The 17169-nt window shown below is 42.1% G+C and overlaps 1 protein-coding gene across 1 annotated transcript in view; it reads left to right on the top strand.

The window, feature by feature from the left end:
* The window catches only part of DSCAM (DS cell adhesion molecule), a 445083-nt gene that overhangs the window by 365890 nt on the left and 62024 nt on the right, over positions 1–17169 (top strand). Inside the window, exon 21 of the mRNA XM_017736327.1 lies at positions 5884–6017. Coding sequence (XP_017591816.1) covers positions 5884–6017 — 134 coding nt within the window. The remainder of the gene's footprint in view (positions 1–5883; positions 6018–17169) is intronic.

Here is a 17169-nt window from a genome sequence, read left to right as displayed (position 1 = left end):
CTCTTTTGCTCTCTCCATCTCTGGGATCAGACAGGCCCTGATGAGGGGAGTACATTGCCTCAGACTGTGTTTGGCAGCTGTGCAAAGGCTCATCTCTCATCTTTAATCCTCCTGGCAGCTCGGCAATAACTCGCCCTGAGGCAGCCTGACTAACCTTTTCAGAGATTTCCTCATGCCTCACACTGGTTCCATTCATTAAATCTTTTGTCCAGAAAACTAAATGGAAAGGTGTTCCAGAAAATACAGGGATTTCATGTTCATCTTCAGCTTCACTACTTTTTATTAAGGGCAGGAACAATTTTGAGTGGAATATACAGAGACCTGCAGTTAAGCATAAGCCAAACCCAAAATCCTGGATCTAAACCTCCTGAAGGGTGTGGAAGTTAAAGATTTTGAGCATTCACATTGCCAAACTCCATTCACCAAACAGGTGTCTCGTTCCTCAGAAGAAGGGATATTTCTACTGTAATTTTCTAAGGAAAAGTGTCCTGTAGAGGATTATTCAGTTGGATTAATTACAGTGCACCTAAAAGATCCTGCCCTGAAGTGAGTTTAAGCACTCTCTTGGCATGTGAAGTAAATTAATTGGAATCTTAACAGAGCCTAGAACTGGAAACCTTCTTTCTCTGCTCCCAGACCTTATCTGGCTAAAATTATGACACAAGATATTCCACCCTCCTCTAATAAAATCTGTAAATCCGGGATATTTTTCAGTGGCTGCCAAACCCTCCACATCATTATTGCTATGAGGCCAAATCACATCATTAATTCCATTCCCTTTTTTTCATTATTTTTTACATGAGAGGAAACTTTTCTTTGTAAAATCAATGGTGCAGCATTTTCCACTGCTGCTGGAAAAGCCAGCTGTGGCCTCCTGTGACTTCTCTGTTGGTGTTCAGCTAAAGACATCAGCCCAAAACTTCTTTAGCAGGCTTGAAATCTCCAGTGGGGCAAAATAAGGGTAACCCAGGGAGGGAAGCACTCATCATGGATGGAATGAGTTGATGCTTTGATTTCTTGTAATGTTTGATACTGATTTTAGACACCAGAGGTCAGACACTGCTGCTGATCAGCGAAGGAAATGGGAACAACTCGAGCAAGTAATAGGAAATGAGCTTTCAAGAAATGAGCTTTCCTTTCAATGTGATCATGTTTGTGGGTTTTATCTACCTCCCCCCCCCCCCATTTCTGAAAGCTGACTTCAGAAAAAGATGCTGCTCCTTTTGGAGTTCCTCCTGGTAGAAAAACAAGCCAAGCAGAAAAGTCCAATTTTTAAAAACTCATTGTGGTTTTGTCCCTTTCCTTTTCCACTTTACAGTTTCTAATAAGCTGCTCATCCTCTTCACCCAGAGACTTGATTTAATAAACCATTATAAATTAAAGTAGCTCTTCCAGTTCTTTTCCCCACTGAGATCAAAATGCAGTTTGAAAAGCTTCTCCATTTTGTAGCAAGAGGGAGTGTGTGTGACAAATTTCCTCTCTGCTCCTGTGCTGCAAATGCAATATGAGAAAACTACAGCTGAAACAAGGAATTTGCTGCCTGAACAAGCCTGAAACATGACACAGCACCTTGGCTGGCAGCAGTGCCCTGACCTTGAGCAGACCATGGGACGACACAGAGCCCAGAGCCCCCATCCCAGGAAAGCTTCCTGCAGTTGGGAATTTGGTCTGGGTCTGTCAGAGGTGGCATCTGGGCTCTCTGTGACACATTTAGATGCACATTTCTCTCTTGTATCTTTTTCTTTTTTTTTGGGAGAAAATGCATTCCTGTGCACAGCAAGCTGTTTGTGTGCCACAGGCTTTGCAGCAGTGCTGTGCTTCCAGCTTTCTGGCATTCAGAGCCAGGGAAAAGCTGCAGCAAGGAGAAAGGAAAAATAGTAGCAAATCCCTCTGCCAGCCCCATTCTGCCTGAATCCAGAGAGATTTTCCTCCTCTCCTTTCTCTCCCTGGACACCAGGGTTCCTGGCCATTGGCATGAGAGGCACAGACAGCATCTGACAAGCTTTACATTTATTCCAAAATGATTAAGCATAAATCCAATCAGGTGCATGTTCAGTACTCCTTGGAGCAGAGCTCTGCTTGGGCTTGTTCAGCTGATGATGGTGACTGGGCTCTGTGATGGAAAATTGCCCTTGATGACCCCTTAATGCTTTTTTTTTTTCCTAGAGTCAAAGATCTTCAATTTTATCTTCTTGACTATGAAGCAAAAGGCGCAGAATAATAAATGTTCCCCTTGGGAAACTGGCAGGATTTGATAGAAATCATGTGCTTAGTATGAGGCCAGTTCAGAGTAAATTCACATGTGGATGTGTTTTGGCTGGCATAGATGTACATTGGAGGTGGGATATCTACATGAACAAACAAGCAGCAGTCAGGAGTTGATTTTATTTTGATTTTTCTAAGTGCAACCAGCAATGGAGTGGTCCTGTGGTGGGCAGAATTAAAAGCCTGTTACAGAACAGGGCTCAGATTTCTGATTTATGGGCGATATCACTCTTAAATGCACCACAATCTGTGCATTTGCCTCCTTGATGCTCAGTACTGTGAAGAAAAATGGTGATAATCTCTCTGTTTATGAAAAGGAGAATGAGAAAATTCCTGGAGCTCCTCCCCATTATCTGGCACATCTAAATGCTGTTTCCCAGCCCTGTCGTATCAGGATAATTGCCTGCTCTGCTTTAGCATTTCACTTGCACTGTCAGGAATACAAAGTGTTCTCCTCCACATGAAAGCAGGATGCTATTTCCGTGTTTTTCAAAGCCTTGCTAGCTGGAGAATGAGGCCATCTTTGATCTTAAATTTGCCACATCTGCTCCCTGGAAGGCTGCAAAGTTGTTTAGAAGCAGTCCTCAGCTTCTCTGTGCTCAGCCCAGGCTGTCCTCTGGCTTCTCACTGTAATTTTACCCCTGGTGACCATGGGAAAAAAAAAAAAAGGAACAATGGCATTGTGCACATTTAGTTTGTCTTTCTGTGGGAATCAGTGTGCTGAAAATAAAGGTCCATGGAGAATTCAGTAAGACAGCTCAGGTCTCCTGATACTGCTGGTTTATAATGACTGAAGCCTGTAAGTCTGGGGATGCAATGGCAGTGAGGGAAATACCTTAAGTTTGCTTGGCAAGACTCAGGGTTTTCCTCTCCAGGATAAGACAGGCACCACATTCCCCAACCACAATTCCTTCAGATGCTCAAGGAACCCAGTCTAGTAAGAAATGTTTCAATTAATGCTGAGATAACTCATATGAGGTCCAGGGGATGGGTTTAACCAGTGACTTTACCCTCTGGATAGAGGACAGTGGTGGTCTGTAAGGCAACAGATGAGATTCTGCAGGATTCTGGCTGAGGAAATATAAACACTTCCACACCCACAGTGGAAGGACACACAGCTTTCTTGTGCACAACCAAGCAGTGCAGCAAAAAGAGGACCAATAAATGAATTTTCAGAATAATTTTTGCACCACTGTAAAAACTGCTGCCTGGTTCCAACCCAAGGAGATCGAGGGGTCCTTGGGTTGGAAATTTCATTTTTATATCTCTTCCTGACTTTCTCTCTGGCCCCTCTTTCTGCTGGTCTCACACCAGACAGCGACACAGCAATGACAAGGAATGTTTCCCACATAGGCCCAATGACTGGAAAATGCCAGATGGATTCTGAGTTAATCCCTCAACAGTCGACAGCCACGACCAATTACCATCAGAACCTGTCCCTATAGATCACACCCTAATTTAACAATAAATTGCATTAACCTCATCCATCTATTTGCAGTGATTTCCAGAAAACATTGCTATCCATAAAGGAATCCTCCTGTGGGTTAGGTAATTACCCTGGAGAGCCAGCTTTCACTCTTCAGCAGCAGGAGCAAATAGCATTTCTAATGAGCTGGGTATAAATAACAAGTTGGATGCTGTCAAGCATCAATATTTACTCTGCATTGGATAGAGCTGCTAACTGAATTAGCCCCTTTGCAGCGAGGGGCCGGGTTTGCATGCCATTATCATCATGACGTTCTCACTTGCTGCCTAATTAGCTCTCTCAGCACACTATAAATAGAAAATGCACATCCAGAGACGTTGCACTGAGTGGTGCCTGTCAGTTTTCTCACATCTTCCAGAAGCACCTATGCAGATATAAAATTGAGGGTCACCTCACATTTTTTTTACACAAAGCTGAGCAAATTTAGATCCCAGGCTGGCTGGCTGGCTTCTCTTTATGGGCAAAGTTCTGTAGCACCAAAATTTCTGCTTGCTTAATTGAGGCACAACAAAGATTCAGAATTTATATATGAATATCAGCTTGCTGGACAAGGGACTTTGCATCTGAACTGCACAATAACTGTTTTCTGTGAAAATAAAGCTGATCAGGCATTGCAATGGTAATTTCACTGGAAATTTTAACATTTTGGTAGTTTTACTTGAAATCAGACAAAAATATCAGATTTCTCATGAAGCAGTAGTTCTGTAGAGAAGAGTCCAGAGAACAGTTTCATTTTGTCTTTCATAACCTATGCAGCAATTATCAATACAACATATCTATTTTAATAATTTGACTTGAATATTGACCACATGCAGTGCTAAAATATCTTTCAAATCATTTATTTTCCTGGGTTTTAAAATATTTTTAAATATTTTGACAAAAGTTGTGTTTTTCAGGAAATTTTAAACCCATTTATTCTGATGTTAAATGAAGCCCTTGTTTTGTTTAAGTACAAGCTTGTGTGTAATGTGATATTCCAGCATGCAGGGAAAAAAAAAATCTAGCAATTTTGCACATTAGTGAAAGAGTGCTTTCAAAGTTGGAGAACACTGTACAGTGTAATGTGTGTTTGAAAAACAACATATGCTCATGAAATTAAAACCTTTCCCAAAATGCAAGGCTGCAAAGGGATGTAGTTGAGATTACACAGCAAGATTTTGGTATTTCTGAGCTGAAGCTTTTTCCACGTGGCTTTAGACAGGAGGTTTGGGGTGTTTTAGCTCTTTCTCTGTGATAATTTTTGATGGCTTATATAGATAGCTGCTGTAATTAGAGAAATAGCTATGTGTTCATATTGCAGGGCCAGAGAGAGGTCTGAGCTGTGAAGGGCAGGGTGAGGGACAGAGCTTCTGTGTGGGCAGATGTCTGCTCACACATCGTGGCACTTGCTGGCCGTGGGTCACATCAGGCAGTGCTCGTTTACACTCCACTTCATTAAATTCACAGCTCTGCTCTGGATGTCCATTAAAGTGTCCACACATGTATTATTTATAACAGTTTGGCATGGGTTGTCTGTTCAAAGCTGGTAATTTATAATAATGTGTTGTTTGGCAATTTCAGTGACCACAGACAAAATATTTTCACGTGTGCATTTGGGTTCCAACTGAAAGGGGAAATTTAGGTTAGATCTAGGGAAGAAATTTTTTACTGTGAGGGTCATGAGGCCCTGGCACAGGTTTCTCAGTGGATGCCCCATCCCTGGAAGTGTCCAAGACCAGGTTGGATGGAGCTCTGAGCAACCTGGTCTTGTGGAAGGTGTCCCTGCACATGCTGGGGGTGGGGATTGGACGGTATTTAAGTTCCCTTCCAACCCAAACCGTTCTCAGGTTCATTCTATGATTTTATGCAGGCTGGAGGGGATACTTCACAGTAGTTTAACCATCAGTGGCAGGTTCTGCTTTGAGACCCTCTGAAGAGGATCCTCTTCCCTCTTAAGGATGGGGTCACACTCCGCAAACCTTCTCCCTGGCATGGGCAGTGTGGAGGCTGCTCCCTGACAGATAGCGTCCATCTCAGGCCATGGGGACACAGCCACCAAAGCAGCACGCTCCCCTTTTCCTCTTAGCTGCTCTATTACACTGGGGTGATTGCATGTCTGCCTTGGGCCACTCTAACACACTTTGCTTTTCCAGTTCCAGGTCCTCCCGCTGGAGTTAAAGCAGCTGCTGCTTCAGCCTCCACGGTTTTTGTCTCCTGGCTGCCTCCCCTGAAGCTGAACGGCATTATCCGGAAATACACCGTGTTCTGCTCACAGCCCTACCCCACAGTAAGTCCCACAGCCTCTGTGTAGGGCTGACACAGAGGATTTGCAGACACCCATCCTTGATGCTCTCCCTGCCACTTCCTCTCCTGCCCTTTGCTTACCCCGAGCAAGGCCAAAGGGAGGTCCTGGAGCTACAGAGAGAAGTGAGGATTGAGTTTGGTTTATTCCACCCATCAAATTTTTTGTTTAAAACCTACTGCAGGGCACTAACTCACAAATAATTTCAAAATATGCAGTTGAAGTGGAGTATTTTTCAAGGTTTGGTTAGTTTAGAATGTACCAAGTTACATTTTCCAGGAGCAGCTGCACGAGCCCTTTTGCAGCTGGAGGCATGTATTTATATACCCTGTTCATCTAAGTTCCTGCCTTTTTGGCTTCAGTACTCATGTGTGAAAGAGGATAACAACTTACAAACAAACATATTTACTTGTGAATAGGCTTATTTATGCCTGGAGTATTTGTCCACTCTAGCTCTACATGCTATTACTTGCTGAGAAAATGACAGGAGGAAATTTGAATTGACTGTCAGGTTATCTTTCTTCCTTTCTAAATCACAAAGAAATTCAGGAATCTTTAAACACAAGGGCCAATTGCTCTCTCAAAATACCGAGGCATATTTATTTTCATTTGGATTGAAAAATATACTTACTTGTTCTAGATCTGAGGTTTGGATTTAGGTTTTATCCAAGGTTTGCATTTTGGTTTTAAGCAGGACTTCCCACCAAAGGTACAAAATGCAATCTTGGTTTAATAGGCAAGGAAAATATTGTTCCAGAAATTTCCAAAAGTGCATCAGGCTTGTGGAAATTTCCCCGCCCTATGGGAGAGGGTTGGAACGAGGTGATCTTTTAGGTTCCTTCCAACCCAAACCATTGTATGATTCATGTTTCGGAATTACTGTCTCCTAAGTCCATTAATTTCATAATTGTAGCAAAAAAACCCTATCTTCAGCACACCTTTAAGTGTAAACTAGCTGGAGCTTTCCCATCACAATTCAAACATTTCTATGGCACTCAGTGAGTTAAAGAGGTCAGAGTTTAAAGGACAGCTGTGAGTGGGGACCAGGCACTTCTCTGGGGGCTTGGAGAGAACACCAGATGGTGCTGCTGCCTTCTCCAGCTACTTTCCATGCACAAAGCTGCAGTGCTTCTTCCTGGGGCTTTGCTAGCAGCATTTTTTTCCTGTATTCACATCCCCAAGAAAATAAACATCCTCAGCTAAAAATATTTTTCTTTACCATGAGAATCTCTCACATACAAATCTTCCTATTTTGTGGTTACCTTTTGGAGCACCTCAGAGATAGACAATGACAAGAACAGTTGCTTTTTTTGCTGCTCTTGGCCTGAACTGAGTTTTACTGCTGTATTGTTGCGGTGCTCATTATGCAGGGTTATGTATGAACCATCATGGAACTATACCTTAGCTCCAGGCTGAGTCACTTGGAGGTGTTTGTGCTTTTTACTAATTGCTGATGTGTACATGTAGGGTTCTGAAAGGTGTCCCTGCCCCCAGGACAGATGACCTTTAATGTCCCTTCCAGCCCAAACGCTTCTGTGATTCCATGATCCTGCTGTTACCTTCATGCAGGTGTGTGTTTGTATAAATAGGTATATCCACACGTGTGTGTGTGTAAATATGTACATGTATCTATGAGTTCTTGTACCAATGTTCTGCAGATCAGCAGGAGCTGTGGCTTGCAGAGAGCTTCTGTATCAGCCCTATGTGCTGAGGGAGGCAGGGATCACACCGGGAGCTCAGTTTCCAGGAGCCAAGTTGGACATTTTTAAACAAATGCAAGCCGCCAGGACATATTTAATATAGGACACACTCCCTCAGCTTTATTTCTAACAATATGCTTTGTTATCTTTTATTCTGAAATGCATTGTGAGCTAAAAAGCTGCTTTATTCAGAGCTGCTTTGCAGTGAAACCAGCCTGCTGCAGAGCTGCTCAAATGCCAACACTGCTGTGCAGATACACTTAATATATCCAGGGAAGTTCTTGTTTGATTCACTGCTGGCAGAGACAAGTAGCTGACAGAGGAATAGGTCTTAAATTAGGGTGAGGAGGAGAATAAATAAAAGACCTGTGTCTTTATCGTCCCTTCTGCCACCATTAGTAGCAAGCGCTGTAGCTGCAGGTATGGAGCCCTAAAAACTTCATCCATCAGTCACAGCCCTGGCTGCAAAATAACTTTGTTAAAAGTCTGCTATTCAAGCAGAAAGGCAAACTCAGTTTTCAGGCATCAGTGAGAAGAAAGAGAAAAGGACAGGGATAAAGTTAAACTGATGGGGAGGCTGCATTCTTTGCAGATTGTATTTTATTGCTGAGAACAAGCCAATACAATATACTTCAGACAGGTTAAGAACAGTCCTTTACACAAGAACACTGCTTTGGTGTTTAAGTCACCAACAGGGAAAAAAAATTAACTCTGTTGGTTGTATTGTGCATGTTTTTATTACAAACACAACCCTGACACTATAAAATGAAGATTTGCTGCCTCTTGCACTGTTCAGTTTGCTTTGCAAAGGCAGAAGCTTTTAAAACTTCTGCTGCTCATGTGTAGAACAAAGGGAAATTCCTCTTTAAGTATTTTGAGGCCTAAGGACAGTATTTGCCTGGGATGTTTCAAACCACAAATATGATTAATGTGTGAAAAATGGAAAAGATTCTCCACTGCAGTCTATTCTCTGGCCAAGATAAAGGGCAAGCAAGGATCCAATTTCACACCATTTAATTGTTGTGTCTGGAGTATTCTGCAGGCATAATTAGACAAAACTTTCTCTTTTTTATTCTGAAAAGGTAGGGGAAAATACAGAAATATAAGACTTCATGGGTCTTTCATTCTTCAAATAAAGGAAACAGAACATGCCAGAATTTAAGTTGGAAAAATTATCCTTTGTGCTAACTCATAGCCTCCACTCTTGCTTCTCCCCACTTCCTACCACATTTATGTCCAACTTTTTGGATTTGTAGGATTTGGCTTCTCCAGCACCTGCTGCCTTGGGCTGTAAGATGTGCATTGCCAGGGCTTTTGAAAGTGCAACAGAAAAAGAGATTTGGGGGTTTTCTGAAGAAAAAATAACAAAAAAAAAACAACAAAGAAAAAAACCCTCCCAAAAGAAAACCGCCAACAGCCTCTTGTTGCATTCAGGTCAGTACAATGCTTAAGGAAGAATCAGTGGGATTAGATTAAATAAAATTTAGATGGCAGAAAGTGTCTGGAAAAGGTCACTGTGACACACAGGTCAGCCAGCCTGGGAAACTTTGATCTCAGAGCAGGTAAAAAACATCTCCTAAAGAAGCAGGAGAGCTGAGGGCAGGAGAAAGAAGGGTAAGGATCAGGATTTCCTGGTGCAGGAAGGGATGAGAAAGTGCCTATGCACAAGGACAGGGAATTTTTGACATGGGAAATTCTGCTCAGCTGGGGGAAAAAATCACCATGACATCCTGGTCAAATACTGAAGCTGAGGCCCAGACTGTGGGATCTCCACACATGAAAATCTTCAAGACTTCACTCCCTGAGCAACTTGATGCAATTAAACTTGCTTTGAGAAGGGGGTTGGACTGGCTGACCTCCAGAGGAACCTTCCAACCTCAGTTCTTTAATTATATTGAAGTCTAAAACTGGAAATTTGGTCAAAATATGTATACAACACATGAAAGCAGACAGTGGTAGAGTTAATATGCACCTCATGGAGGAAAAGAGACACATTAAATTGACACCAAGGTATCTCATTAGTTAAAATTCTCCAATAAAACTCATATGACATTTTAGGCTGCTGGCAGGACTGCTTGTCTTTCCCATCTGAACATGTTCTATGCACAGTCTCCCAAACAAGTCCTGCTTTTAGCTCTCACCATCAGGAAATCAGAGAGTGGGAGTGAGGTCATCTTATTTCACATCTTAAGTGAGTTCCACACGAGTGGAGGAAAGACGAGAACCAACTGACTGTGTTCTGAAAAGGAAAATCACCAAGAAAGGAGAGTGGTTTCCATTTATTATCCTTATATAGTGCAGTTCTACTCACATGACTCCTTTCCATTAATCTCCAGGCTTTCTGTGGAGAAAGCATAGAGTGACGCACAAATTAATGACCCACTTCGCTGGAAACAGCAGGAAAATCCTGTTTAATATATTTGCTCCTATTAGTGAGTGACCCACCAGCAGATCAGCAAAACCCAAACAGCAACAACAACCACAATGACTACACTTTTCTAATCAACAAGTCAGAATAGACTTTAATATGTGTTATTTCTGACTGGGTGATGTCATACTGTTCATTGACACCCAAATGATTTTATTGGTCTGTATTTTCTCAGCTCTTCACCTCACTTTATAGCACAAGTACCCAAAGATTGGCAAATATGACGAGAAGCTTGCAAAACATACAGGTACATATTTAAACTCCTAGATTTCAGATAAGGAGAACCAGTTTATTCTCTGGTCTTTAATCCTGCAAGCAGTTTTGAAATATTGGTTGATGAAACTGTTGCTTAGCTGTGGGATTCTGCTAAGAGATGATTTGTCCCTTAAACCCACCTTGACTGAGGTCCCAAAAGACCAGGAGTCTGAGGTCTGGAAGAAGAAATTCCAGAACTGTCAAACCAGATGAATGCAGTGAGAATATTCCTGCAAAGATCCCAGACGATGCTGTCATGATAAACTGGATGAGCTGGATGAGGAACCAGAACACAAAGCCAACCCCAATGCTGAAATAGGGGTGATGATTAGGAATCATCTCATAGTGCAAACCCTACAACCAGCCCCGAGTACCTTTGTTGGAAAGTATCTTTGAAAACTGTCATCTACATTTCTGGACTTCTCCAAAGGATGTAGAAAAACCCAAAAGCTGAAAGCCCAGCAAAGATTCAGGTTGGCCTGGAAATGTTTCTGTGAAACAGCTGGGTTTGGGATAGGTGGTAGATGAAGAGGTGCAAAGTAGTGACGGAGAAGAGGGAAATAATCTTATATTTGGCCAAAGCCCAAGTCAATTTACTTGGAAATATAATCAATACTGGAAACTTACCAACATCTGAGGCAGACAGTTACTGATCTTTTGATTTTCTTATTTTACTGTGAGAAACATACTCTTAAGCCTGTTAGAGTTCTATATTTGTTTCATTTTTTTGCTTTTATTTAAACCACTAAGGGGAAAATAAAATATGTGATTTAACCAGCATACACAGGAGACTCTGGGGTTGCTCTGTGGAAGAAGAGAGGGATTGCTGTTCTCTGTCTGTAATTCATAGACTCTAAGTGGGATTTAATTCATCTGACTTCAGACACCTGGAATAGAGACACAAGTGCTTATTCTAGAGTCACCAAGGATTTCCTTTGATTAAAGGAAAGAAGCTAAATGTCTGGGAAAAGCTGGATAGATATTCTGAAATCTCTTTGTTTACTCTAGAGAAAGTAGACATGCTTATCTTAAACCAGATGATCTGCAACATAACCTAGATGTGGAAGTATATACAGTTCTTAACCTAGATCCTTAAACTATTAGCTGTCATAAATTCTCATCATCCAGGTGTTTTCCACTCAATTCTTTCAGGCAGAAACAAGTTTTGTCTTGATTTTGCATAGGATCTGTCCAAATTCTAACTTTGGGTTTGCGTCACACTTTCTGATCCTCATTTCCTCTCCAGATTAAAGACTTGAATAAAAGGAAACTTTGGAAAATAGAGTTGAAGCAATTATAAGGCACAAATGATTTGTTGTTGCATACTGTAGAACATTCAGTGATAAAAAGCATGCTGAAAATCTCGGGGAAAAAAGGGAGAAGTAGCTGGCAGAAGTTGGCTAAGTAGATAAAATTACTGTTGAACAGAATTTTATTTAGAGTCAGCAGATTCTGTAAGGATGAATTTTAAATATATGTTCATTGATTTGTGTATTACAAGCAGTATTTATCACTGTATCTATATAGCACTTTTTACAGCATGAAGATATTTATGCTTATTAATTCCTGTGTGCTTTATTTAGCATAGAAATAATGCATAATTTGGGGGTTATTTTAAAACCTTATATTGGATGGTATTTAAAATGTGTCTTTTTTAATATACCACATGTTCTATTTTTAGCCTTTTGGTAGTTGTTTCACATCTTTGATGCCAGCTCCCGAACGTAGTACATTCATTATTTTAATTGCTTTGTCAACTTTACATTTTTTTGCCTATCTTATTTTTGTCACAGAGCAGACCTCAGGAGAGATGTGACAGAGTATAAATTGATTCTGATGATGTGCTGGTTTTATATGATTTTTAAAAGGTCTCCTTTTAAAGCCCTACCAAAACAAATTTGATATTGATTTTTCATAAACCTTGTCTCACACCAGGGATATCAATACAGTCTGACAATAAGTCCTTGGTGTCCTGACCTTCCTGTGGTCACCAGCCCATGACACCACATGCTGCTTCCCTCATCAGGAGGCTGATGGACTCTCCAGGAGGTGCTCCAAAGGGACAGGCAGGTGCTGGACCCTGAGTGGGCTACCTCAAAGTCCAGACAGTGGGTTTTCTTCCAGGTATAATTCCTGGAAATGAGAATTCATGAGTAGCTGAGGGATCTGGGGGTGTTTATCCTGGAGAAAAGGAGGATCAGGGGGGACTTTCTGGCTCTCCACAACACCCTAACAGGATGGGGCAGCCAGGTGGGGGTCGGGCTCTGCTCCTAGGACAAGAGGAAATGGCCTCAAACTTCACCAGGGGAGGTTCAGGCTGGACATCAGGAAGAATTTCTTCCTGGAAAGGGTGGTCAGACATTAGAAGGGGCTTCCAGGGAGGTTTGGAGTCCCCATCCCTGGAGGTGTCCCAGGAAGGCCTGGATGTGGCACTCACTGCTCTGGGCTGGTGACAAGGTGGGGATGGGTCACAGTTTGGACTCAATGATCCGGGAGGTCATTTCCAACCTCAGGGATTCTGTGGTTCTTTGATTCTTTGGATTGGCAGGATTTTTCTGTCATTGGGAAGGCAGGGAGCTGCCTCTGTTCTTTCCAAAATTTCCATCTGAAACTTTCTAACACTTTAGTTCCACAATTAAGGGGGAAAAAGAAAAGTTACGATGTTGTATGGCAGCTGCATTCACTTTTGTGCACAGCTTCTGTTTCCAAGAGTTACCTTCAATAACACTGAGTGAAGAACAGAGGCCACATTTCAAAACATGAGCCAACACCTGAGCAGAAAGCATTGTTAGACCAGAGTGGCAGCCAAGAGCCCTACTGGAGACCATGGTCCAGGATTGGTGGTTATTTGGAGCTCTGAGAATCCGTCCATCTGTGAAAGGAAGGCAAAAGCCATAAGTCCTCAGGAAAAGTACAATTTGTGACCTCAGGCAGATTTTCACATCCTTAGGGAGTTCACTGAGGGCACATCAGTGGTCTGTCTGCTCTGCTTAGGGATGCAGAACTTGGAGTTCATTCACTATAAATACAGAGATGTATTGATTTTTTATTACCCCAGTTTGCTTCCAGGTAGAAACAACTTCGTGTTGCCCCCAGTACTGGATAACTTGTGAGTCCAGGAGACTCTAAAATGTGAGGTTTAGAATAAAACATCTCAGTACTCTGTCCCTCGAGTTCTGTGTTGAGTTTTGGGCCTCTCACTTCACAAAAGGACCTTGAAGTGGTGGAGCACATCCTGAGAAGGGAATAGAGCTGGGGAAGGGTCTGGAAAACAAGTCTTAGGAGCAATAGCTGAGGGAACTGGGGTTCTTCAGTCTGGAGAAAAGAAGGTTCAGGAGGGACCTCATTGTTCTCTACAACTCCCTGAAAGGAGGTTTCAGTGAGGTGGGGTGTTGGGGAAGATGAAACAGGAAAGCCTTATAAATATGATTGCCTGACAAAAGATTTTGGGAATATGAAAAATATAAGCGACATCGAAATGAAAGCCGCTTTTGAAATACCAAGTCTTAGTTACTGAACAACTGGAAAACAATGGTATGGCCGACTGAAGGTAATCCCCTCTTGATTGAACAATACCCTCTGCTTGCAGGCAGGTCCAAGGGTCAGAGCAGACACTACTAGCTCAGCAGAAGGGGTCCAAAGAGTAGTTTTTAGAAGTTAAGATGTAACACTCTATGGTAATATAACAATTCTTATAGGCTGTATGTAAATACTATAGGATTTGTATCTTGTATTAGATTGGTTAGTGACAATTAGAATATTCAGTATAGAAGATGATTTATTGTATTGTAACCAGGACTTCAGTATTCCTCTCTTACTCTTCGTACACTCTCTCACTCTCTCTCTTACTCTTACTACACTCTCTCTCACTTCTTCTTCACTCTCATTCCTCTCGCTCTCTCTCTCTCTCTTTACTTACCCGCTTACTCTCTTGCTCTCTTGGGCCTGCTCAGAGCTGCCAGCTGCAGCTCTAAGCAGTGCCCCTGTACCCACGCCCTTTGCAATAAACCGCATGTTCCAAGATCTGACTATAGAGATCTCTCGTCTACGCCCGGTCCAGACTGAACCCCAAAGCTCCTGCAGTGGGGGTCAGTCTCTTCTGCCATGTCTCAAGCGAAAAGATGAGCAGAAATGGCCTGAAGTTACACCTGAGGAGGTTCAGATTAGATATTAGAAATGGAAGTTTCACTGAAAGAGTGGTCAGGCATTAGAATGAGTTGCTCAGAGAGGCGGTGGAGTTACTGTCTCCGGAGGTGTTCAGGAGGAGTCTGGATGTAGGCTTTGGGGACAGGGTTTGGGGTGATGGTGGGGCTGGATGGTCTTGAAGTTCTCTTCCAGCCTTGATGATTCTGTGGTTTCCAGGAGCAGCAAATGCCTGAGGTAAGGCAGGGTAGACAATTCTGGGACGGAGTTGTGCAAAGAGATGAAGGTCTTTGTGTTTTTACCATGGAGAATTGAAGACTTTAATCACTAATGAGGCTCAGTGCTTGTTCTAGGCCTCATCTGTACCGGTGATTAAAGAGGGCCCAAGGAGCAGCACCCAGCCCCAGGAGGATGTGATGGTGACTGATGTCAGTCTACACTGCTTATCATGAGCCCCTCTGAAGCAGAATTATTTTGAAAAGAGCTATTTGGAGCAGCACAAAACTGGGCTAGAAACCAAGCTCGAACTCAGTGTGGATCACTGGGATGGAGTGCTCAACTCACCGCCTGGCTCTCTCCCATCTTGCAGGGAAGCTAAGCCCAGAGGATGGATGTTTGTTGAGAGAAACCCAGCTATGCAAACACCATTTCACTGATTGAGCTCAGGCCAGATTTAACAAACTCAGTGCTGTTCTGTGGGAGGCTGCAAAACCAGTGGCTCATTGTTGTGGGCAGGAGGGAGCGGCCTAAGTGTCTCTCCTGAGCCCACTTCTGTTCAGTGGTTCCATTACTGACCTGGATAATGAAATAGAGAGGCTGCCTATTAAATTAGCAGGAGATATAAGGCTGGGAGGGATTGCATGTACACAGCAGACAGACAGAATTCAGGCAGGTCTTGATGAACTGGGAAATTGGTCTGGAAAAAGTTGGATAAAATTTAGCAAGAAAATGGGTACGCTGAATAACCAACTGCAGAAGTACTGTGTAGAGAGCAATTGTCTTGATTCTTCAGAAGAGGATTTTGAGGTTATTGTACCTCCCAAGACGAACATTAACAGTCTTTGTAATCCTATCTGAAAAGCCAAATAAGAATCCCTGGAATTGTTGAATACAAGTTTGTGAGAAAGCTATGGACCATCTTTAGACAGTCTGAAGGATAACAGCAGATATTATTAGAGAAACTGATAGAGAAAATGGGATTTCTGGACAATGTAGAAAGCACTAGTGTTATTTAGTTGTAAAAAGATAAGGGTACTGGTGGGGAAAGGAATGATAAAACTTCATGTAGATTAAAGACCGGTGCAAAGATCAAGGTAATAATCTATTCTTCATGCTCCTAATAGACTGGAAAAGAAGCTATGGGTTGAAACTGCAGCAGGAAACTCAAGCTAGATTAAAAAAAACGATTTCTAATCATGAGATTAGTTAAGCAATGGAATAGGTTGTGCAGCCTAGGGAGTTACAAAATCTCCTTTTACTGTAAGTCTTCTAAATCAGGTGGGGGGAAATATCTCTTCGAAATTGTGCAGACACAGGTGAACCTGGTTTAAAGAAGAAAGATAAACCCAGGTGATCTCTCAGAGTCTTTTCAGCTCTGTTTTTAGATTATGCCATATTTTCTACCTAAAATTGGAGTGAAAACATACATCCCACTCTAGGCATATTTATATTTATATTTATATTTACATTTACATTTATATTTATATTTAATTTTCAGCATAAGGCAGCCAATCCACAGGTAACCAACTTGTATATGCTCTTACTTCATAACACACACCACAAGCCTGGGCTGTTTCTTCCTTTTCACTCATGCCCTTAAAGTCTCTGTATGGCTTTCCCAGTTCACTTCCAGGTTTCCTACAACTTGCAGAGAATAGAGATCTGTAGTTCACTTATCTAATCAGAAGTTGTGCAGAGCCAGTTGTAAGCAAGGTGCAGGCTGCCTTTCACTAAATAGCCTTCCAGCCCACAGTAAATGCCATCTGTTGTCTTAACTCCCTGCTTGAGAAACTCCCTGGCTGCTTGGAAAACTGTTAGAAATTTATTTTTTTCTATAGCACTATTTTGAATTTTTCCCAGGTTGTGTTAAAAAACACAACAAACAAACCAACAAATAGAAGAAACAATCAAAAATAGAAGCCAGAGGGATCAGAGTTGATACACATTACCTATTGAAATTGTGATTTAAAGGAGTCAGCAATGCCAGGAGATGGCATGCTGCTTCAAAGTGTGCGAAGGAATGCACACCAATAGGGCTGAAGTTGCAGAGGAAAATTATGTTCCCTGCATCAGCTGTTCATCAGCATCTCTTGCCATTGCCTGGTTTGGGAAGTAGATTGACTGCATCCTGATAAAGGACTTTGATTAATTTTATTCTTCACAGCCCTTTTCAGACAGGCTTTTCAGGGAATGATCTCTGTCTGTCCTTAGGCAATGAGCTAAAGACAGAAGAAAAATTAACCCATCATCTATAAGCTGAAGAAAAATAGCAGTTAGGAAAAAAAATCCCTTGAGCCAGCATGTTACTGCTTCTGAGATTGAACAGCAGTTTATGTTTTATACTGGCACATGCACAGGCCAATATGTGACAAGGTGACATTCCTTTAAATAT

The sequence above is a fragment of the Corvus brachyrhynchos genome, unplaced genomic scaffold (genome assembly GCF_000691975.1).
Source record: "Corvus brachyrhynchos isolate BGI_N302 unplaced genomic scaffold, ASM69197v1 scaffold434, whole genome shotgun sequence".
Taxonomy (NCBI): domain Eukaryota; kingdom Metazoa; phylum Chordata; class Aves; order Passeriformes; family Corvidae; genus Corvus; species Corvus brachyrhynchos.
This window is presented reverse-complemented; position numbering and strand designations above follow the sequence as displayed.